This window comes from Fukomys damarensis, unplaced genomic scaffold (assembly GCF_012274545.1).
Source record: "Fukomys damarensis isolate Sample0158 unplaced genomic scaffold, DMR_v1.0_HiC HiC_scaffold_15, whole genome shotgun sequence".
Taxonomy (NCBI): domain Eukaryota; kingdom Metazoa; phylum Chordata; class Mammalia; order Rodentia; family Bathyergidae; genus Fukomys; species Fukomys damarensis.
In genome coordinates this window covers 3,996,482-4,020,803 of record NW_022900927.1, presented here as the reverse complement: position 1 = coordinate 4,020,803, position 24,322 = coordinate 3,996,482, and the positions used below count along the sequence as shown (strand labels likewise).

The 24,322-nt window shown below is 38.3% G+C and overlaps 1 protein-coding gene across 6 annotated transcripts in view; it reads left to right on the top strand.

The window, feature by feature from the left end:
- Larp4 (La ribonucleoprotein 4) overlaps positions 1–24,322 on the top strand; it is a 167,994-nt gene that overhangs the window by 102,773 nt on the left and 40,899 nt on the right. For 3 of the 6 annotated variants that reach the window (XM_010623676.3, XM_010623674.2, XM_019207435.2), the window contains 3 exons: positions 18,413–18,560; positions 21,092–21,247; positions 21,756–21,831. In XM_010623676.3, coding sequence (XP_010621978.1) covers positions 18,413–18,560; positions 21,092–21,247; positions 21,756–21,831 — 380 coding nt within the window. Of the gene's footprint in view, positions 1–7,106; positions 7,193–18,412; positions 18,561–21,091; positions 21,248–21,755; positions 21,832–24,322 lie in introns of those variants that run through there. The other 3 variants (XM_010623679.3, XM_019207436.2, XM_010623675.2) reach the window with 3 other exon arrangements.

Here is a 24,322-nt window from a genome sequence, read left to right as displayed (position 1 = left end):
TTTTTTTTTTTTTTTGAGACAGGGTCTCATTATGTAGTTGAGACTGACCTGGAACTCACTATGTAGCCCAGGTTGGTCTCGAACTCTCAACGATCCTCCCGCCTCAGCCTCCTGAGTGATGGGATCACAGGCGTGCACCACCACGCTGGGCAGTCATTAAGCATTTTGTTAACTAATATTTAATTCTTTGATCTCATGATATAAGAATTATTCTAAATGAGGAAAACAAAGCTCACAAGTTAAATGTTTAAAGTCATTGGAGTGTTAATAACGTGAGGACTAAAGTGTGAAGTCTGGCTTTTAGGACCCAAGTCTCTGGCTACAAAACTTATTTTTTTCTACTTTACCCTAAGGCTCAGATTCTTCATCAGCCTCCTTGGCAGAGTTGAAGAAGTACCTGAGTTTGGTTGAGGACAAAAATTTGCCTGTTTATTTTCCCTAGCTTCTGACTAGAATCTAGATGGAAAAGATTTGAGGATTCTTTAAGTATCAGTGGAGTCAACAGTGTCTGTGACTTTGTCACCAAGAGAAATTACTTTAATATTAAATCTCAGATTTTGCAGATACCTTGAAGTACCATTTATGTTTGCTGTTACATGTTTTAAAAATCTGAAATGCATTATAAAGCACATTTGTTACCATACTAAACATTATTTTTTACCACTTAAGACATTTTTATTGGCATATGACAATTTATGACAATTTACAGGGATCCCTGTTGCATATACATCACACTGAGTAAGAATCATTTAGCCATCTACACTCATTCCATTCTAAAGATTTTTAAATATTCTGATAACTTTTGTTTTCTGGTGCTGAAAATCATACTCATGGCCTTGAGTTTGCAAGGCAGGTGCTGTGCCGCTGAACTACATTTTTTTTGGGGGGGGTAGTGGGAATTGATCTAGGGACCTTGCACTTGTGAGGCAGGCAGCAGAATCACTGAGCTAAATCCCCGGCCCTATTGTGTCTGATCTTTATAATATCTCTTTCAAATTTTCATTCCTTTTTTTTTTTTTTTTTTGTACCAGGGATAGAACTCAGGACCTTGAGCTTGTAAGGTAAGGCAGGTGGCAGCACCATTGAACTAAATCCTGGCCCTTCGTTCCATTTTAGATGTAAGGAAATTAAGGAACAGGGAGTGTTTCTCTTTTTGTTGTTTGTTTTGTTTTGGTACTGGGGATCAAACTCCGCACTTGCCAGGCAGGCACTGTGCCGCTCAGCTATAATCCCTGGCTTTTTTTTTTTTTTTTTTTGAGACGGAGGGTTTCACTATGTAGTTCAGGCTGGCTTTGAACTCACTATGTAGCCCAGGCTGGGCTCTTAACTCATGGGGATCCTCTTGTCTCAGTCTCCCAATTGCCGAGATTACAGGTGTGCGCCACCACACCCGGTGACAACACGGAATTTAACCCTGCCTGAGATTATATAGCTAATGGATTTCTCTTTTTGTACTGGAAATTACACCCAGTATTGTAATCACTGTACCACTAAATTTCGTCCTGCCCTTCAACTTTTTTCTCCCTTTTATTGAGTTTATTGGTACTTTTTAGATTTACAGTACAGTTACATTCATCATTGGCACCCTTCAAATTTTGAGACAGGGTCTCATAAGTTGCCTAGGCAACCTCAAATTTGCTGTTCTCCTGCTTTGTCCTCCCAAGTAGCTGGGGACTACAAGCACATGCCATTGCACCCAACTGTTTTTAACCTCTTCATTCAAGTAACAGCCTGTGTTGATTTCAGTAGTTAGTTATAGGCTTGTGTGTGATGTTTTTTGTTTAGTTTTTATCACCTGTGTTCTGAAGGAGACATAATGTCTGCCTTTGGGAGGAGGTAGGGTTTGGGCAAGTCACAGAGTTATCAAACATGATGACCTGACTTGCTGGGAGTAGTGGTGCCTGCTTGTAATCCCAGCGCTCTGAGAGGGAGGCTGAGGCAGAGGAGGATCATAAGTTGGAGCCTACTCTGGGCTAATTACTGAGACCCTATCTCAAAAAATAAATAAATGAAATAAATAAAACAAGCAAGGGACTGGGGATGTAGCCTGTTTCGAATGCCCTGTATTCAGTCCTTAGTACAAAAAACAAAACAAAACTGAACTGATTTAAGTTCAAGTTTGAGACATTGTGTGCTCCTTATATGAGTGCTATTAAGAGATGTATACTTTTGAGCATCAAAAAGACAGATTGCAATTTTTTTCTTTCTGTTGACATTTTACTAATTTTTATAGCCATATTCCCCTTCTAGTGTTTTGTTATTTATATTTGTTCTGGTTGTTGGTGGGTTTTTTTGTTTGTTTGTTTGTTTTTTTGAGACAGGGTCTCATTATGTAGTAAGACTGATCTAGAACTCACTATGTAGCCCAGGCTGGTCTAACTCACAGAGATCCTCCTGCCTCAGCCTCCCCAGTGCTGGGATTAGAGGCATGAGCCACCACACCCAGCTAATTGTTGGTTTTTAATGACTGTTAAGACTAGGTTTCTGTTTGGGTTTTTCCTTGAAAATGAATTCCTATATACTTACTTTGATGATAGTGACTTGTGTACCCTAGGTTCCTTCAATATTACTCTTACATAATTTTTACTTTTTTTTTTTTTTTTTGCCCAGCAGTCAAGCTCAGGACTTTATGCTCTCAAGACAGGCACGGTGCCACTGAGCTAAATTCCTGGCCGGAATGGTTTTTTTTTGTAGTGGGGATTGAATTTGGGTTCTTGGGCTTGTGAGGCAGGCAGTGGAACCACTGATCTAAATCCCTGGCTCCAAAATGATTTTTAATTGTAAAATACACAAAATTTATTATCTTAACTTTTTAATAGCACAATTCAGTAAGATGTGTCAGGGATATTTACCTAGGTAATTCTTACTAATTTGGGGGGATTTTTGTTTTGTTTTGTTTTGATGGAGACATTCTCACTGTATAGCCAAAGGCAGGCAGTGGAACCACTGAGCTAAACCCCCTGGCTGCCCCAGGCTGGCCTTGAACTCACTAGTGACTCAAGATGGGCTGCAACTCTTGATTCCCCTGCCTCAGCCTCCCAAGTGCTAGGATTATAGGCATGTGCCACCCTGCCCAACAATTTTTATTAATTCTATCTTAGTTACACGTAGTGTATCTTTTGATCCAAGTACCATACTGTTTTTCTCATTAACTTCCTTATAGAATTATTAGATGTCACTAACTGAAAATTAGGTTTTTAAAAACAGAGTGACTTGGAGAAAGAAGATTGTGAAATAGTGTTTTTTTAGCAGTTTGATCTTGGAATATTTGTTAGAGCTGGATACAGAATTTAAAAATGAGTGAAAGCATTGCCATATATTACATATAATAGACTGAAAATTTACAGAAATGTGGGCTGGGGATGTAGCTCAGTGGTACCACACCCGCCTGGCAAGCACAAAGTGCTAAATTTAATCCCCAGTATTGCAAAAAAAAAAAAGTATGGAAATTGGAATAAGTGCTCAGAAGTGAGCATAAATATGTAAAGTTACCTCCATAGTGCTTCAGGTTATAGTATATGTAAAAAACCAGTAACTAGAAGTATTAACATTCATCTGTTTTGTGTTTTGATCAATTTAGATTTTTGGGGGCTGTCAGCTAGCTCCATATTTCTCCCTAGCTAATGGAAGTAACTTTTTTTTTTTTTTTGAGACAGGGTCACACTATGTAGTGAGACTGACCTGGCACTCCCTATGTAGCTCAGGCTGGTCTCGAACTCACAGCAATCCTCCTGCCTCAGCCTCCCGAGTGCTGGGATTACAGGTGTGCACCACCACGCCCGGCTGGAAGTAACTCTTGATACTATGGATGTTTCAAATCTATAATTTTGGTTTTTTGTTGTGTAGATAGATTTGTTTATTTATGTATTTATTTTTTGGTTTTTTGAGGCAGGGTTTCCCTGTGTAGTCCAGGTTGGCCTTGAGCTCACTGAGGACTCATTCTGGCCTCAAACTGCATTCCTCCTACCTCAGCCCCCTTTCGAGTGCTGGAATTGCAGTCATGTACCACCACGCCCACCTTTTTTTTTTTTTTAAATCTTGGGTCTCACTGCGTACCTTAGGCTGGCCTTGAGCTTTTGATTGTATTTGTAATTCTTGTTTGTCTTCAGATCCAGTTAGGTTATCTTTGTAGTGTTTATGCATTAAATCTTGTAATACAGTCTGGCAGAGGACTTAACATAATGTAGCATTTAATTCTCACAACTATTGTAAATTGTTGATGTATAAGTAGTTGCCCTCAAATTGCTACAATTTGTGCTTTATGTAGTCCTGCAGAGTTTATGAATTATGTGATGGTGACACTAATAACTGCAAATACTACTGTGAGATATCACTGATTTTTTTTTTTTTTTTTTTTTTTTTTTTTTATTTGAACATAGGACCTTGCACTTTTACAGCAGGCGCAGTGACACTGACTGGGATAAATCCCTGGCCCTTAGTTTTGATTTTTGAACCAGTGTCTCATTAAACCAAAGACATGATCCTCTTGTCTCCACCTCCAACTAGCTGGGATCACAGGTGTGCATTGCTGCACCTGGCAATCAATGGTCTTTTTTTTTCTTTTTCTTTTTTTTCTTTTTCTTTTTCATACTGGGCATTCAACTCAGGACCTAAATGATGCTCGTGCTTACTAAAGTTTGAAAAGCATGACTGGCACATACTCATTCATTGATTCATTCAACAGATTTTATTGTGGCTCTACTCTGTTCCTGTCATTCACTAGAGAGCACTAAACTATAGACAAGGTCACTGCCATTGAGGAGTTGGCAGGAAAAGTCATGTCAGATTAGGATAAATGCTTTATGGTAGAGGATACATTGTATTACATAAATTACATGAATGTTATTTTCTTCAAATGAAATTTGTTTGGACTCCTGCCCTAGGACAGAAATCATTGCAGGTCTGAATTGACTTCTGTCCTGAAGACCCTAGTTCTTTGGCTATTTTCTGTTTTTTCTTTTGTTTGTTTGTTTGTTTGTTTGTTTTTTATCATTAGCTATAAGTAGAACTGAGGCCAGAGACCATTTGGCTTGAAGAGATTTATTATTCTATATAGTACAATGAGCTGTCTTATTTAAAGTTTCCTCTTAGAGACAACTGTAATATAGTGGTTAAGATCATGGAGTCTCCAGACTACCTGTGTTCAAGTCCTGGCTGTCTTTATTAGCTGTTGTGTCACCTTGTGCAGATTATTTGGAGATATAAAAACTGAACTTGAATGACTAATCTGCTAAGGGACAAATAAATTTATGCAATTTATATATTTTATTTCTGTTCTACAGTATTTATGGAGATATGTGGCATGGGATTTCTGTTTCAGAATAGTAAATAGGTATTTGTTCAAAGAGAAGGTTTTGCCGTATTTACAGTAACTTTCTTCAATTCTTTGTTCTATTAATTACCTTGTATTTCACTTAGACTGTGAAAATAAAATTTTTTTTTTTTTTTTTTTTTTTTTGGTACCAGGGATCAAACTCGGGCCCTTGCACTTGCAAGGCAGGCGCCAGAACCACAGAGCTGAATCCCCAGCTAAAAATAATATTTGACAAGAAATTGGTGACTCCTTTTTTCTTTTCCACGCCCAGTCTAATCCCAGCACTCTGGGAAGCTGAGGAATGAGAATCACAAGTTTGAGCCCAGCCTAGGCAATTTAGCTAGACCCTGTCTCAAAATTAAAGATAAAAAAGGGCTGGGCCAGGGATTTAGCTCAGTGGTGCCCCCAACTGTCTGAAAGTGCAAGGACCCAAGTTCAATCCCTAGTGCCAAAAAGAGGGGGGCAGGGGGCTGTGGCTGTAGCTTAGTGTGAAGGCCCTGGGTCCAATTCCCAGTACTAACTTCCCCTTTCCCTCCTAAAAAAGACACATAAGCTACAAATAGGGAGGGATGGCTGATCTGTCAGTTTTAGGGACATTGGGTATTTTTGAGTGTGTTTTTGCATAGCATTATGTATGTTGGCAAATAGTTTCAGTGTACATTTAAATAATTTGCTTCCTTTAATAGGTGTTTTATGCAATTGTATAGTCTCACAGACTGTATCTCTGGTTTTTTTGTTTGTTTGTTTTGGTGCTTTTTGTTTTTGTTTTTTTTTTTGTGCCGAACTCGGGTCCTTGGGGTCCTTGGGCTTGTGAGGCAGGCCATCGAACACGCTGAGCTAAATCCCCGGCCCTATCTCTAATTTTGTATAGGATTTTTTTTGGGGGGTACAGGGTTGGGGGGGTGGGGGATTGAACTCAGGCCCTTGGGTTTGCGAGGCAGGCAGCAGAATCACTGGGCCAAATCCGCTGTCCTGTATAGGGTGTTTTATGGAAATCTTTATTAAATGTTAATCACAGGTAAACTCAATCTAGAATTTACATGGAAAAGTTTTGTTTTGTTTTAAACAGAGTCTCACTATGGAATCCAGGCTGTCCTTGAACTCATACTGATTGATCTTCCTGCCTCAGCCTCCCAAGTGCTGGGATTGCAGTGTGGGTCACCACGCCCAGCATACGCTTTTCTCATCATTTGTTAGGTGCTCTATAAGGTTTCTTCTTTAAAGCCTATCGTCCTTTGTGTCACTTATCAAAAAATACTGTTCCCATTTGAGTTGTCTTTTAATTTGACCACGTGTATGTTTTTACATTTTTTTGTTTTGTTTTTTGAGACAGGGTGTCACTATGTAGTTGAGACTGACCTGGAACTCACTGTTTCCCAGGCTGGTCTTGAACTCATAGTCATTCTCCTGCCTCAGCCTCCCCAGTGCTGGGATTACAGGCATGCCCCACCATACCCTGCTTACCCATTTTCTGATTGTACCAATAAAAGTAACCTTACTACAAAAAAAGTATAGGAGATAATTCATATGAATAAGATTGACGTAGCCAGCCACAGTGTATACATATTTTAAAACATGTATATGCCACCAATGTCCACAGTTTTGAATTTGGGACCTTTTGCTTGTGAAGCAGCTGGCAGAACCACTGAGCTAAATTACCAGCCCTCTGCAGTTTTTTTTTTAATGCACAATATTTGTGGATTTAAACATTCAAATATAATTGGTGTTAAATATGGGAAAATGGGGCTGGAGGTATAATTCTGTTTCAGGAGGCTTGCCCAGCATGCCGGGGACCTGGTTTTGATCTCCAGCATCATCAAATGGGAAAATGCAGAAAAGCACAGAAATGAAAATAGGAAGTGTTATTATTTCACAAAGGTAATTCATGATAGTTTTTATTTGTCTTTCTAGTCATTCCTATGCTAGTGGATTATTTTCACCAAAATTGAACCATTTGTGTAATGAGCTGTGTTAACTTTTAAGTTTTTGTGAACATTTTCCAAATGTCTGTTTCCTCTTTCTCTCCCTCTCCCTCATCCTGTCTGTCTCTCTCACTCTTTTCCTCCCCGCCGCCCCTCTGAGAACTTGGAGAACAGTGTTGTAAATAGGATGGTCCTTTGTACTCTGCGGTTTCCAGCAGTAGTGCTAACTTTAATTAACTATAGTATGGGATAAAGACCAGCAAATTGACATTGATACCAGCCACAGTACACCAGTTCTTATGTGTACAGTCTGGTTTTTAAGGCTCTGAAATATAGAAAAAGTTACTCAACAAATACAGCAACTCAAGTTAGATGTTTATTTTTATAGTACTGGGGATTGAACCTAACGTTTTATCAGTTTGCCATTTTTTGTTTTTAGCTAGGGTCCCAGTAGGTTGCCCAAGCTGACTGAACTTGGGATCCTCCTGCCTCAGTCTCCGTATGCTGAGGATACTGGAATGCTGGGATTATATATACCATGTCCAACTATTTTTGTTTCTTTCAAAAATTTTTTATTAGCACAGGTTTGCAGTGCATAATGATTACATTCATCGTAAGTAGTGTTTTGTAGTATTTTTGAGACAGTGTCTCACTGTGTAGTCCAGGCTGGTCCTAGCCTCATCTTAGTCTTCTGCCTTAGCTTCCTGGGTCCTAGGGTTACAGGCACGTACCACAGGTCCAGCTCATTTAGATATTTCTAACTTTTGCTATTATAAAATTAGTGTGGGTAAACATCCTGGCTTGTATGTTTTTGTATTTTCTATTTTATTTGTAATTTTTAAGTAAATTTAAAAATTTGTGGATTAAAGGCTGTACATTTAAGGCTTTTTATAAGTGTTGCTGAGAAAAGATTCCTTAGTTATGGGAGTGAATTGTCTTTTTTTTTTGGTACTGGGGCTCGAACTCGGGCCCTTGTGCTTGTGAGGCAGGCACCAGAACCACTGAGCTAAATCCCCAGCCCGAGAGTGAACTGTCTAAGATAAAAAAATGATTTTTATTAGTATATGTTTGCACCACACCATATGTTTACATCCATTTTAGGGTGTAGTGCATGTATTTAACATATCTTCATTCTTTTTATTCCCCTTTGTCTCCTCTCTTCCCCCCAATGATTTTTTTTTTTATATATAATTAACTATTCTTGTCTGTCCTTTGCACATTTTCCCTGTTTGGGAAATAAACAACTTGTTCCATTACTAATAAGTTGGTTTTGTGTTTTATATGTCTATATATTTTTGCAGTCATTTTATGTTTGGTAAAATAAGCCTCTATTTGCTTTGGTGTTTACTCAACTATAACAAGTAGAATTTAAGAGCATATAGACTCCTCTCTGTTTTTCCATTAAGAAATCCATTTTTTAATTGTAATTATGATAATGGTCAAGGAATAAACTAAGAATGTTTTTAGATGACAATTGGATCATTAAAACTTTTTTTTTTTTTGGTACCAGGGATCAAACTTGGGACCTTGCACTTGGAAGGCAGGCGGTGGCACACCACTGAGCTAAATCCCTGGTCCCATTAAAACTCTTATTAAAGGACTCAGAACTTGAAATATGGCTACTACTTTGTAGTGATTGTCTTTAACAAATATAACAAAGCCTGAAGTAGACAATATAGTTTTATACTACAAAAATACTGTTTCATAGCTAGTGTACTTATACAGTATTTGTATTTTTATTTTATAGCTAGGTTTGTGCTAGAAGACAAATCCTTACCAGAGGGATACGTGAATGTACATTAATATAACACAATGATAATACTCTTAAAGGCTGAAGAACAAACTGGAAGAGCTAATGGGACAGGGAATCTGGATTTCTCATGGTTGTAGGTGGTTATAAATGTGCCTGGAAACTGCCAATAACAGCTGGTACATTGTTTGGAGCCCTTTTAGATTCAGTTTAGTACTCTTTATGTTGTTATTAATTACTCTACTTTATTATACTTTTTTGCTGGATGTTTAAGACTAAATTGAAGTAAGACCCATGTCAGTCAAAATTAACTTCCTCTCCCCATGGTCAGGCAAAGCTCCTCAGGATTAGGATTGGGGCCATTTGAGGAGCCTCTTGGGCCCCCCTAGTTTTTCCCTCTCCTGGTTGTGTGATCTACCAGAATAGGTCAGAGTGTAGCTTGACCATATAGCTTCTCTTGGAACTATGGGTACTTGTCCCTTTCCAGTGACTGCCCCTGCAGAAAGTACAATGACTTGATGAATCATGGTCTCTGGAGTTCTCACAATTTCCCTGCTCAGGACATTGAGTGACTTCATTGGAGTTACAGAGCCCTTTAGAGGGGTCCTGTTTGTTCCTTTTGTCCTAGTTGATTTTGGAAAGCAGGAGGCAAAATACTGGCTGTCCTATTAGCCCTTTTCTTTTTTTAACTTTGGGAAAGGCCGAATCTTGCTTGATGAACACCAGAAGGCCAGTTACACCAGTCTTTGAAGTAAGAATAGTCGGTTTTACTCCCAGGTATTGTAGTGTTTTGTTTTTCGGTAGCACTTTGAAATATAAAATGAGACTGGAAGTCAATTACTCTTTTTGTTTGATAGGGGTTAGTATTAATATTGGGAGTCAAGTGTTATTTGTATCTGCCCTGTAGGTGATAGCTGTCATCTCAAAATACTGCTCAGATTTCTAGGCTAGCCGACAGTTGTTACAAAGTTTTACAAAGAAATTGTAAAACATAACTAGAAAGACTAAAAACATCCTGGGTTTGTACACTTGAACCAAGAAATACATTAAATTATGTTTTATCAGAAAACTATTCAAGATTATTTGGAATTCTTTTTTTTTTGAGACAGGGTCTCACTATATAGTTGAAATTGACCTGGAACTCACTATGTAGCCCAGGCTGATCTTCAACTCACAACGATCCTACTGCCTCAGCCTCCCGATGGTAGGATCACAGGCGTGTGCCACAACGCCTGGCTTGGAATTCTTTTTATATATCTGGCTGTAAATATTTTAAAGAAAAATCAGAGTTGGATAACAAAAGACTTAGTAGCTAGGGATAAGAGATTGAAGAAAGCTTTTAACAACTGACAAAACCGTTACTTTTTATCATATATGTAGCATTTTAGGATAACAGTTAAGACTGCCATTTAGAACCTGGCCTACATCTGTTGGCTTTACATAAGAGTTTACAGAATTGTTGGGACCTTACACTCATTATGTCTACTCAAAGATAATGGTCATAAGATAATTATGGACACGTGAACTTAGAAAAGTATTCGGTTTTAGTGTGGGAGATACCAGTGTGGTAAGGTGTTTACCTAACTTTTTATTTTAGAAGTTTTGTATGCTTGGGGAAGATAAATGCTTTTTTTCCCCCTTGGTACTGGAGATCGAACTCAGGACCTTGCACTAGTGAGGCAGGTGGCGGCAGCACTGAGCTAAATCCCCTGCCCTGTTTTTGTTTTTTGAGACAGGGTCTTGGTGTGTAGCTCTGGCTGGCCTGGGTCTCACTGTGTAGCCCAGTAGCCTGAAACATTACTCCTGCATCACCTCCCAAGTGCTGGGATTACAGGTGTGCCCTGTCAGTCGATCTCAGTTGATACTTTTTCTGGAAATATGAACTGTATATTTTAATGCTAAGGTTTGTTCCTCAAAGTTTCATGTGCTGGAAGCTTTGGTCCTCAGTGTGACAGAGTGCAGGTGGTAGAGTGTGTAAGAGGTGGGGCCTGCTGGAAAGTCATTAATTAGGTCTTCTGGGCTTCACTTATGACTAAGTTTTGCCGTCTTGAAGGAGTGAGTCAAGTCTCCTTCAAGTAGATAAGTTCTGGCTAGCGGGTTGCAGCAAGGCCACCCCATGGGCTTGGTCCCTCAGAGCACCACTGCTTCTCTTTGCTTCTCTGCTATGTTGTAACATAGCCCTTACTAAATGCTGGCACCATGCTGTTTGGACCCTCTAGCCACCAGAATCACAAGCCAAATAAATCTTTTCTTTGTAAGTGTGTGCCAGCCAAGTATTTTGTTATAATAACACAAAATGAACTAACACATTTGGAAAATTCTGGAAAATGTTGGCTAAAATTCTAAAAGCAAAGCTATAAATTAGAAAGCAAGCAGCTGAAATCTTTAAAGTCAGAAAATACTTATCCAGAGAGATAAGGTAATGAAGCTGAGGCTGCCCTCTGTATCTGTTGATCTTCAGTGGCCTGGAGCTAGTTTGATTCATTGCTTAGAGGCAGGACACAAAATATGCTAGGGAGTGGGGAATATCTTTCCCAGAGGAATGGAAACTTGTCAGTTTTAGTCTAGGTTCTAGGTTGATATGAGAGAGGTCTTTGATAATTGTAACCAGAAATCCTCTTTGATGCCAAAGTATGACTAAAATTCATACTAGCTGCTTTTTCTAAAAACTTGAGTTGAAAATTTAAAGTGATTTTTAATTGGTAGTCTTCCTGGGCAGGCATGTAGCAAAAGGAAAACAAATTCTCTCAAGAGCCTATTTAAACATAATGCCCCAGATTCTTACAATGTCTAAGGAAAATGAGCTGCCAATATGAAATTATAAAGCATACTAGTCATCATGAGTATGACTTAACCAAAACAAGTCATAATATCAGTTTGCAAGTTTTGAAATTGGAAAATATAAAGTTAGAATGTTTAATATGCTTAGGAGACACTGAAAAGATAAGGAAACAAAAAATTGGTCACATAAGCTTGAGAATTGACCCCCCCCAAAAAAAACAGACAACTTTAAGATTTTAAAGAAGGAGTTCAGATGATATGATGGTTGATGGCTGAGATAAGTTATATGTTTAAGCTAAGCCTGGGCTTAGTGAGACCCTGTTTCAAAATTTTAAAAGGGCTGGGGGTGTATCTCAGTGTGAAGGCCTTAAATGCAATCTCTGGTACTATTAGAAAAAGAAAAGAAGAAAACTTAAAAACAGCTGGCAGGAATTGATGAGATGGAAGAACTATTTATTAAACTGCTCAGAATTGTCAGGTGTGATGGCACATCCTGTAATCCCAGCTCCTCTGGAGGCTGGATAAGGCCAGCTTGAACTTACATAATGAGACTGTCTAAAAGCAAAAACAACGATAATAAAGTTGCTCAGAGTACTAGAAACAAATGAAAAATGAGAAAGAGGTTAATACTGTATATGGAACAGATCATGAGAAGATGTGACATCGATTTTATTTTATTGAAATTCCAGAAGAAAATAATAGAGCATTTGGTGGAAAGGCAGTATTTGTAAAGATAATGGCAGAAATTTTATGGAATTGACAGAAGACATCAAATTTCATGATGGTATGGGGGCTTAATGAATCCCATGTACAATGAGCAAAAAGAATTTCACACTTTTTGTTTTGGTAATGGTGATTGAACCCAAAGCTTCCTGCATGCTGGGCAAGTGCTCTGCCACTGAGCTGCAACCCAAGCCCAAGAGTTAGTTCCACCTATGGGCAAAGATTCCAAAGTAGCAGAATATCACTGGCAAAGGTTAAGCAACATAACAGATGGGCTGGGGATTTTACCTCAGTGGTTCTGCCGCCTGCCTTGAAAGCACAGGGCCCTGCATTTGATCCCTGGTACAAAAGAGAGAGGGGGAGGGAGGGAGGGAGGGAAAGAGAGAGAGAGAGGAGGGAGGGAGGGAGAGAGAGAAAAATAACGGCACTAGACTGATAGCTGATTTCTTGTTTGAAAGAAATATAAATCAGAAAGAATTGTCTTGAATGTGCTTAATTTGAGATTCACAAGGATATAGGGTTAAAATAAAGTATTACGTATTTGTTGAGATAAGATCTCACCATATACAATTCAGGCTGGCCTCAAACTTGTAGCAGTCCTCCTGTCTTAGCCTCCCAAGTGCTGGGATTATAGGCATGTGCCACCATGCCTGGCCAATAAAGTTATTTTAGAGAAAGTGCAACTTGAGAGAATTTACTAAATTCTTTTTTTTCCTCTTAAATTATTTTATTGCTACATTTTAGGTATACATTTACATTCATTATTAGAAAGTTGTACCTTTACATGATGTGTCTTGGTTCTTATTTTTTCCCTATTCCCCTGCCTCCCTTCAACCCCTCTACCCCTCCCTATTTGCAAAGGCTTTGTTTGCATTTTTTTCTTTTCTCATATTTTTTTCCTTTTCCTTCTTTACTTTCCCCTACCTCTCCCACTTCCCCTACCCCTTTGGACCTTTTCTTCTTATTTCACATTTTCAGTTATTCATTTTAATCCTTATTTACACTTTAGTTTCTCACACCAGTGAAGCTATTCAGTATTTACACGTGTGTCCTATTTATTTCACTTGAGTATGGCCTCAATGTGCATCCATTTAGCCATAAATGTCTCTAATTTCTCATTGTTTGTCTGAGTAGTACTCCATTTTATTAAAAAACAAACAGTATTTTCTTTATCCAGTCTCCAGTTGATGGGCACTTGGGCTTTTTCCAAGCTTTAGCTATCACGAATTGTGCCGCTATAAACATGGGTCCACGTATATTGCTGTGGTGTGATTCTTTTAATTCTTTTGGGAAGATACCCATTAGAGGATAACAGGATCAAATGGGACCTCTGGTCCTAGTTTTTGAGGTATCTCCTTATTGATTTCCACAGTGGTTGCACCAGTCTGCACTCTCACCAACAATGGAGAAGGGTTCCTTTCTCCCCAAAACCCCATCTGCATTTGTTGGTTGATTTCTTGATAGCAGCCATTCTTTCTGGGGTGAGGTGGACTCTCGCATTGTTTTCATCTGCATCTCTCAACCAGTGATACTGAACATTTTTTCATGTGTTTATTTGCTGCTCTTGGTTTTGTTTTGATTTTTTTTTGCCTGGGAAATGTCTGTTCATTTCAGAAGCCTATTTTTGAATTGGGTCTTTAAATTAAGTTCTTTGTGTAGTCTAGATAGTAGTCCTTTGTCTGAGGAACAGCTGGTAAAAATTTTTTCCCACATTGTAGGTTGTCTCTTGGCTCTGTTGGTAGTTTCTCTTGCAGTGCAGAAGCTTTTTAATTTATGAAATGCGATCCCAATTGTTGATTCTTTGTGCTAATTCCTGTGCTACTGAAGTTTTGTTCATAAAGTCTTTTCCTATGCCGATGTCTTAAAGAGTTCTACCTAATTTATCTTCCAGCAAGTTTAGTGTTTCTGTTTTAATATTTAGATCTTTAATCTACTTTGATATTAGTTTAGTGCATGGTGATAGATAAGGATCTATTTTTAATCTTTGGCAGGTTGAAATCCAGTTTTTCCAACACCATTTATTAAATAGGCTATCTTTCCTCCAGTAAGGGTGGTTGGCTCCTTTGTCAACGATGAAGTGGCTTAGTATATCTTCAGTTGTATCTGCATCTTCTAATCTATTCCACTGATCCTTGGGTCTGTTTCTTTGCCAGTACCATGCTGTTCTTATCACAGTGGCTTTGTCATATAGTTTCAAGTTGGATTGTGATATCCCCCCTGTCGTGTCTCTCTTGCCTAGAATGGCTTTTGCTATTCTGGGTCTCTTCTGGTTTCAAATGAATTGTTTGATTGTTTTCTCTAGTTTGGTGAAATATGCTGTTGGGGTTTCAATTGGGATTGCATAGAATCTGTATAGTAGTTTTAGAAGTATGGCCATTTTCACTATATTGGTTCTTCCTACCCAGGAACAGGGATGTCTTTCCCTTTTCTTATATCCTCTTTAATCTCTTTTTTTGGAGTGCTGTAGATTTCACTGTAGAGGTCGTTTGCTTTCTTCGTTAGATTAATAGCTAGATAATTTCATTTTTGGGGGTGCTATTGTGAAAGGAATTCTCTATTTCTCAGGTAGTCTGTTATTTGTGTATAAGAAGGCTATTGATTTTTGAGTGTTGACCTTGTATCCAGCTACTCTACCGATTCTGTCAATTAAATCTGGAAGTCTTAAATAAATAGATAAATAATACGATGATAAAAGAACATGGTCAATAGTTATGTAAACTTAGGTAAATATTGGCATACAGAACTAAATTTTTAATGTATTAGACACTGTCATTTATACTCTGGTTTGAAAAATCCAGTAGATTCTGCATTTCCTTTTTTAAAGTTTCTTGTGTGAGTATGCATATTTTGGCGGCAGTTGCTGGGGATAGAATGGACCCAGCACCTTAAGAATACAAGACCAAGGGGCCAGGGATTTAGCTGAGTGGTTCTGCTGCCTGAAAAAAAAAGACATGTGCCCTACTTAGAAGCTGTTATCCCTAAGTTTCATAATTTTTTAACTCCAGCTTAAGCAACATTTTAATATAATAGCTTATAAGGGAAAAATTCTCTGGTCTGGATAATTTAGCGACATGTGCCCTACTTAGAAGCTGTTATCCCTAAGTTTCATAATTTTTTAACTCTAACTTAAGCAACATTTTAATATAATAGCTTATAAGGGAAAAATTCTCTGGTCTGGATAATTTAGCTTATAATGAATGTTCCCTTGCATCCCATATCTATATAGTTCTTGCGGTTGTAATAATCCATGAGTTGTGATCATTGTGTGGTAAATACTGTTTCTGAAGTCAGGCTGCCTGGGTTTGGATCTTGACTTTATAGTTGGTCTCCATGCCTCCTCTTTTTTGTGTGTGTGCATGTGTGTGCGTGTGTGTGTGTTTAGGATAAGAATCAAACTGAGTGCCTTGTGCAAGCTAAGCATGTTCTCAACAGGAACTTGCCTCCCCAGCTTTCTTTCTGTGTGTATGTGTCTCAAAATGGGCCATCTGTAGAGTAGATCTACTGGTATAACTGTTGTTTGAAGAAGTAGTGCCCAGCCTACAGAATTGCCTAACAAATACTTTTGTTATTGTGGTGGTTATGCATTATGTGAAAGCATTTTTCAGATTTGGTATTTATTGATCCTAAAATGTATATTTTAACTTATATGAAAATTGTGATACATTCTAAAATACTTGATGTGTCACCATTTAACGAACAACTTTTTCTTTGTACTGTGCATATGGTTTAGGTTTTATAAAATGTGATACTATAATTTTGAATCTCTGTGAGTGATCTAGTGACCAAAGAACAATTCCTTACTCACCTAACTTTGGTTTATTCCTATTTCTTGACTTTTATAAGCAGTGCTAATATGTGGGAATATGAGTTTCACCATTTTGTACAGTCTTCACTAAAGGATGTTTGTCAGAGATTTGTTGTAGTTTGGAATTATTTTCAGGTGCTTTGGTAATGTCGGAAATATGGAAACTTACTCAAACTCACATTTAAAAATCTGTTTATTTAGAAAAGTAAAGGAGAATTTCATGGGGGCATAATTAATAGGAAGTAGACCTCTCAGAAGCTGCTTTTTTGTTTTGTTTTGTTTTGTTTTTTGGTATTGGGGATCGAACTTAGGACCTTGCTCTTGCGAGGCAGGCAGCAGAATCACTGAGCTAAATCCCCAGCTCTCAGAAGCTGATTCTTAAGTCAGCAACTTTGGGGATTCTGCAGTTCTATCTACCCAGTTTTACCTTGATTAAACATATTTAGGAGTTGTTGATATCATAAAGGCTGAATTTGTTTTGTTTTTAACCTGTAAGCTAGGATCTCTTGTAAGAACCCCCTCAGGAAGGGAGTTTATGACGTTTAGTATAGTTCAATATCTTGTAGGTTATAAAAGATAATTGACTCTCACTGGCTTTTTGATCTACTCTCTTGTGCCTATCATCCAAGGGAAGGGTTTGTGGCTGAGAAGACGGTCAAAAGTAACTTGCTAGAAAGGGATGAACTTTTCATGATATCATCAATGTACTTGAGAACCATTAAACCCTGTTGTTTGCTCAGATGAGGTGAGAGAAGGGAGGATTGTACACCCCAGTCTTCTCTCTCTCCTTCCTCATTGTCTCTTTTTTCATACTATTCTCCCTTCCTCGCCCAGTCCCCATGCTCGATGTCTGCCTTTCACCTTTGTATTTTTGTGATTAGGTAATGGGTATAAGAGACCACTTTAAATAAAATGCTTCAAATAATTACACTGTGCGTAATAAGAGTAATATGCTTTTGTACCAAAAAAAAAAAAGTACAGATCACTGTAAGAACCAGCCTACAAGCTCAGACTTGACCATCAGGTGACAAAAATGAAAAATAAACAGGCACAGAAACAAGTTAAAATCTGGAGGGCCAGAGGGCTCATTGCCTCCCTTTAACAAACGGCAAACCCCAAGTGACTGGCGAACCTTGGCTTTATTCACTCAGACACTGGCAGAGGCAATTACAGTTAACAGGGTTCATCTGTCTTTCACCCTCCAGGTACTTGCCTGGATAGACAACTTCACCTCAGGTATTTTTACTTTTTGCTGCAGCGCGTAAGCGCACTTGCATGCCTTTCTTCTCAGTGCTCACCAAGGGGGCCAATCAGGCCTCATTTTTCCCATCTGGTCTCCCACAAATCACTTGTTTTGTGATACTGGAGATTGGATTCAGGTGCACTCTACCATTAAGCTATAGTCTCACCCCTTTTTATTTTATATCTTGAGATACATTCACTTTAAATTGTCCGGGCTGGCCTAGAACTTGTGATCCTTCTGCCTCAGCCTCCCTAGGGTAGGATTACAGGCATGCCCCAATCACACCTGGCCAGATCGCTGTTCTTGACTTGAAATAATAAATATTTCCAGTGATAGAATCAGACTCTGTCCAGTTTTTGTCACAACTGCACCACCAATAAAAGTAATAATACACTCTGAAGCCAGGTATGGTGGCACATACCTGTAATCCCAGCCCTTGAGAGGCTGAGGCAGGAAGATCACCACAATTTCAGAGGGCAGCTCAGGCTACATAGTGAGTTCAAGGACAGTCTGAACTACATAGTGAGACCCTGTCTCAAAAAAACAGAATAAATACCTCTGGAAAATTGCTATAGATAACCAAAAGTTTGCTCTAGATACATAAGAATAAGAGCATTCTCACATCTCAAATGGTTTGAATAAATTTTATGCAAATTTTCAGGTAGGATGGTATAAAGTACTATTTTATTTTTAAATTTAAAAACTGCATAGGTACTTTTACTATATAGGTAATATTTACTATATAGATAGTATTTATTAGAATTAAATTATTTAAGTTTCTTCATATTTAAATAATGGGAAAGCCCATTATCTACATTTGTGACTTTGGTCTACCCACTTTTAAATTTTACAAATAGATTCTTTTATTATTTAGCAGGTAACATCTAAAGGGACTGGTTTAAATCCTAATGCCAAAGTATGGCAAGAAATTCCTCCTGGAAATCCTGATGCCACTCCTGTGACTCATGGAACTGAAAGCTCTTGGCCTGAAACAGCAGCCACATCAGGGTCTCAGACTGAGGGTAAGGCCTAAATGTTTCATGGGGAAAAAAACACATTTTGACAAAGTCTATGGTCAAACAAGTATATAGAACTTTGGATATGTCCTTTGATAATTTGATAAGTTATATTTCATATATAATTCTTATTTATACTCAACATAAATGGATTGTCACTAATTTCAAGTAGTAGTTGTATCCTGCGGTCTAACATTTAAAGGCTGTAAGGCAGCCTACTCAAGAGGGGCTATGGCAGTGGTACAGGGACCACTGCGACTGTTTTGTGGTGGAGGACAGAGATTGAGGCACTGGATGCTAAATCTTCAAGTGTAGAAGCTGGATGTGGTGGCACACGCCTGTAACCCAGCACTTGGGAGGCTGCACTTAGAGGACAGCCTAGGCTACATAGCAGGGTCCTGTCTCAAAATACAGAAAGAAAAGGAGGTTTAGAGATCACACCCAGAGCTAGGCCAAGTGTCTGAGGGTCAGGCCTAATATTGGGAGAACAAGCCCTGGTTGGCAGAGGACACTGGAATATTACCCTTTTCTCTCCACACCAGGGGAGCAGACTCTGAGTGTGACTGCTGAGCCTTCCTTTCCGTTTCCGCAGAGCTAAGGGCATATTCCTAATTACTAGCTGGATAAAGTCTCCTATGAAGGAAGAGGCTTAAGAGCAGCCACATTCCCAACACAGCAGCTTCAGAAAGCTCTAACTGGGTCAGTGCACTGGTTGGTGGCAGATGCCGGCCTAAAAAGCCAACCTATCTCCAGAATTTTGTCATTTAAGATTTTCCTGCCCACCTATAATCCCAGCACTCCCGAGGCCAAGACAGGAGGATCCCCATGAGTAACAAAATTACTTTTACATAGAAGAAAGGCTTACTTGTTTTTTAATTTTGATTGGGGTTCTCCATACATAGTCCTTAAAATTGTGGATTTTATGTTTTAACCAAGTAGTACCTGGGGAGAATAAGACTACTAATGTACTGTCTGGAAATGCATCAGGTACAAACTACCTTAGTTCAGGAATTTAAATTTTTTTTAAAAGCCTGGCTCCAACATTTAAAATACATTTATCATTTATACTTTATTATTTAGGTTTTTGTTTTTATTTTTGTTTTTGTGGTACTAAGGCCTAAACCCAGGGCCTCATGCATGCTAGGCAGGTGCTCTATCATTAAGCCATAGTTTAGGTCTTTTTAAAATTTATTTTGAAACGTGTTCTAAGTTATTCAAACTGGCTTGAACTTTTGATGACTCAGCTAGTCATCTAACCTTAGTTTCTTGAGTAGCTTGTATCCATACCAGGACTACAAGTATGTTTTACCACACGGGGCTATAGTTCACTAACATTGGCTTTGCAATTTAATTAGTATTTGACCTTGGGTATATGACTTTTATACTACTTGTTTTCCTTCATCAAAACAGATGATAAGTAGCCAGGCGTGGGGTACCCCTATAATCCCAGCACTTGGGAGGCTGAGGCAGGAGGATCGCTGTGAGATCAACACCAGCCTGGGCTACATAGTGAGTTCCAGGTCAGTCTCAACTACATAGTGAGACCCTGTCTCAATAAATTTTAGTTACTGTTAATCATTTTAAGTTATCTGTAATGGCCAAAAGTTACCTCCCTTGGGTAAGTTAAGTAAGTTTTGTTTCTAAGACAGGATCTCACTATGTAGATCAGGCTGACTTTGAACTCACTATGTAGCCCAGACTGGCCTCAGACTTGCAGCAGTTCTCCTGCCTCAGACTACAAAGTGGTAGGATTATAGGTGTGCAGTACCACACCCCCCACACTTAAATAAATATAATGCTTAAAACTGTGTGGAGCTGGATCTCAAGGCACATGGCTGTAATTTTATCTACTCAGGAGGCTAAGGCTGAATAGCAAATTTGAGGGCAGATTAAGTAAGATGCTGTCTCAAAGGTTTTTGTTTGTTTGTTTTAAGAAAAGGGCTAGGAACCAGTCATGGTGACACACACTTATAATCCCAGGTCCCAGGAGCCTGAGGCAGGAGGATTACTGTGAGTTTGAGGGCAGCCTGGGCTACATAGATCCTGTCTCAAAAAACAGAAAAAGTCTGAAGATCTGGCTCAGTGTGTATGATGAGGCCCTAAGTTTAGGGAGGCTGAGGGGTGATGGGATGGATGACGACTTGTCCTTTCTTACTCAAGTTTTTAAAAAAAATTCTAGGCTAGGGATGCAGCTCAGTGATAGAGAACTTTTCTAGCATGCATAAGGCCTTGGCTTGATCTCCAGTGCAGCAAAAGTAAAATCATGTGGACATTTCCCGCTGGTAGAATTCCTTGAAATCTTGTTAGGGAAAACATACTACCTCCAAGCTGAGCATGGTAGCGCACACCCTGTAATCCCAGCACTCGGGAGGCTGAGGCAGGAGGATCGCTGTGAGTTCGAGCTATACGAGTTCACTGTGTAGCCTGGGCTACAGATCAGTCTCAACTATATAGTGAGACCCTGTCTCAAAAAACAAAACAAAAAATACTGCCTCTGGAGTTTGGATTAAAATAATTTCTGTCTACTTTCAATACAGGCAATACAGAGCTTTCGGAAGATATGTGTAAAGAATATGAAATAATGTATCCTCCATCTTGTGAAACTACAAGAAATACTGCTGTTGATGAAGAACCAACTGAGGGAATGATTTTAGGACCTGAAGATATGAGTTACCAAATATATGACATTTCTGGTAAACTTTGTGGATTTTATTGCTGCAATCAGAATTCAGCACACACAAATCAAAAACTATTGAGATTATTAAAGAGTATGACTGACATCAGTTCTACTAATACTAAAAGAAATGTGCAGTAATTATATGTTCCAATTAGTTAAGCTAGTTTGTCTTTAAATGTAAAATAGCCTACTTTTGTACTTTCAGTTGCTATTAAAGGAATACAGTAAGTAGTTACAACGTTTCTTAAATGTAACAGGTACTGCTTTGCACCATAATAGCCAAGTGCTTTTGGTATTAATAATCCTTTGTTAATTCCTTGATAAAGTAGCTTTAATATGAAATTATCTGAAAAAGAGTTAAGTTGGGAGATATTAGACCTTGATCCATCCAAGTTAAAAATTTTTTAAATACTACAGTTTTGTAGTAAATTTTAATTTGTGGATAGTTTGTGACTTCTGGGTATAATATGTAAGTTTCACCACTGTGGTAACTTAGTATTAACTTTTTTGTTTTCTTCCATTAGGAGAAAGCAGTTCAGCAATTTCTACAGAAGATCTAAAAGAATGTCTGAAGAAACAATTAGAATTCTGTTTTTCACGGTACACAATCTTTTTAACTGATACACCTACTTTTTTTTAGTTAAATTAGTACATGTGCAGTGTCTATGAAATACAAAAGAATGTCAGAAACTTTAAAATTAAGCAATTTTTAAATCACTTTTTAATGGTATATTTTGGCATCATTCTTCAGTATACTTCTTAACTAGATTTATAGGAATAGTCTCTGATTTGATATGCAAAGGATCTATGTCTCCTATTTATAGAATACTTTCAGGCAGATGTGTGGGTTTTGTTTTGGTTTGGTTTGGTTAGGTTTTTTGGTTTTTTGAGACCAGGGTCTGATCTCACCATATAGTTCAGATTAGCCTTGAACTCACTTTGTGTTCTAGGCTGGCCTCCATCTTGTTGCAGTCTTTCTGTCTTTGCCTCTGTAGTGCCAGGATTAAAAGTGTGCAACACCATGCATTATATAAATATATTTGCAGGTTAGATGTTATAAAACTTCCATATATAGAAATATCCCTTCCAAAATAAATCTTGATATGAATGCAAATGCTTTCCTTTTGCCTTATCTCTGGTGAGTGATGAGTCCGTTTTTTAAGATAGAAGCCTGGAATGGGAGTGCAGACTGGTACAACCACTGTTCAATGTGGAGATACTTCAAAAAATTAGGTTTGGAAGTCCCATTTGTCCCAGCGATCCTCTCTGCTTGGTATATTTCCAAAAGAATTAAAAGAGTCATACCACAGTGGTATATGCACACCCATGTTTATAATGGCACAATTTATCATAGCTAAAACTTGGAAACAGGCCAAGTGTCCATCAACTGGAGACTGGATAAAGATGATTTGTTTTTTTTTTTTTTTCTTTTCTTTTACAAAAAATGAAACATATGGATTTAATCAAAATTTTAACATAGCCACATTGGGTAGATGGAGGAAGGCAGAAGGGGGCAATATTATGGGTTTCAAAATACTCCTCCTTTTGTGAATTGACGAAAATATATGCATTTTATTATAGGGTGTGTGTGTGTATAAAGCAATGCAAAGTCGTTGCTTCTGGGAACAATATGTTATTCTAGGCTAAGCAGGTAGGTATATGCTGTGTTTAGTTATGAACCTGTAAGATCCACCGTCTATTTTATGGGTTTTTAGCGGTGCAGGGTTTTTCTCTGCTGTTTAGGCTGGCCTTGAACTTAGCATGTCATGTAGTCCAGGCTGGCATGGAATTCGTTGCATCCTCCTGCCTCAGCCTCCCAAGTGCTGGGATGACAGGCGTGTGCCACTATTCTCAGATATTTTATGGATCTTTACAACTTCTTTATATACAGACTGGGATAAAGCTAAAAAGTAAGATGATGAGACACCCCCCATATTTAAAGACAACATCCTTTTGAAAAGTTTATAGACAGGGCCCGGCATGGTGGCACATGCCTGTAATCCCTGCACTCCAGAGGCTGAGGCAGGAAGATCACTGTGAGTTCAAGACCAGCCTGGGCTACGTAGTGAGTTCCAGGTCAGTCTCAACTACATAGTGAGACCCCGTCTCAAAAAAAAAAAAAGTTTATAGACAGTACTATTAATAAACCATTTCTCACTCACTCTTTATGATTTAAAGATTAAATTTATTTCAAAAGTACTTATAAATGAGTGAAACATGACTAAAGCATTTATAGTGAATTTGTCGAATACATAATTTTTATAGGATAACAATAGCATTACTATGGTAGTGTTTGTTTTGTTTTTATTAAAATTAGTTATTTTCAAGATTGATTATTAGGGGGGCTGGGGATTTAGCTCAGTGGTTCAGTGGCCTTGCCTTGCAAGCGCAAGGACCCGAGTTCAATCTCCGGTACAAAAAAAACAAAAAACAAAAAAAAAGATTGATTATTAGTAACAAATCCTGAGTTTTAAAATTCTTGGGCCAGCAAGGCATAGTGGTACTCACTTTATAATCCCAATACTTGGCAGGCTGAGGCAGGAAGGTTGCCATGAGTTTGAGGCCAGCCTCAAACTGTGGGTTCAAGGCCATTCTGAACTACACAGCAAGACCCTGTCTCAAAAAACCAAACAAACAAAAAATTTGGGACCAGAAGTATTTTGGAATATGTACATATGTAGAATGTGATTGGATGGAACCTCAGTCTAAGCATTAAATTCATTTATGTTTCATAAATGTATACATAAACTGAAGGCAAAAATACAGTATTTTTCATGATGCTGCATATGAATAATAGTTGCATGGTTGTAATTTTTCACTCAAGACATCATATTGGTGCCCAAAGTTTTGGATTTTAGAACATTTTTGGTTTTTTAATTACAGATGTTAAGCTGAGTATGGTGGCAGATGCCTATAATCCCAGCACTCTGGAGGCAGAGGTAGGAGGATTTTGCAAGTTTGAGGTCGGCCTGAGCTACGTAGTGAATTCAAGGCCAGCCTACAAAGTGAGACTCTGTCTTACAAAAAAAAAAAAAATTAGAGATATTAAGTCTGTACTATGCCAAGGCAAGGTAGAAATATAATTGGGGGG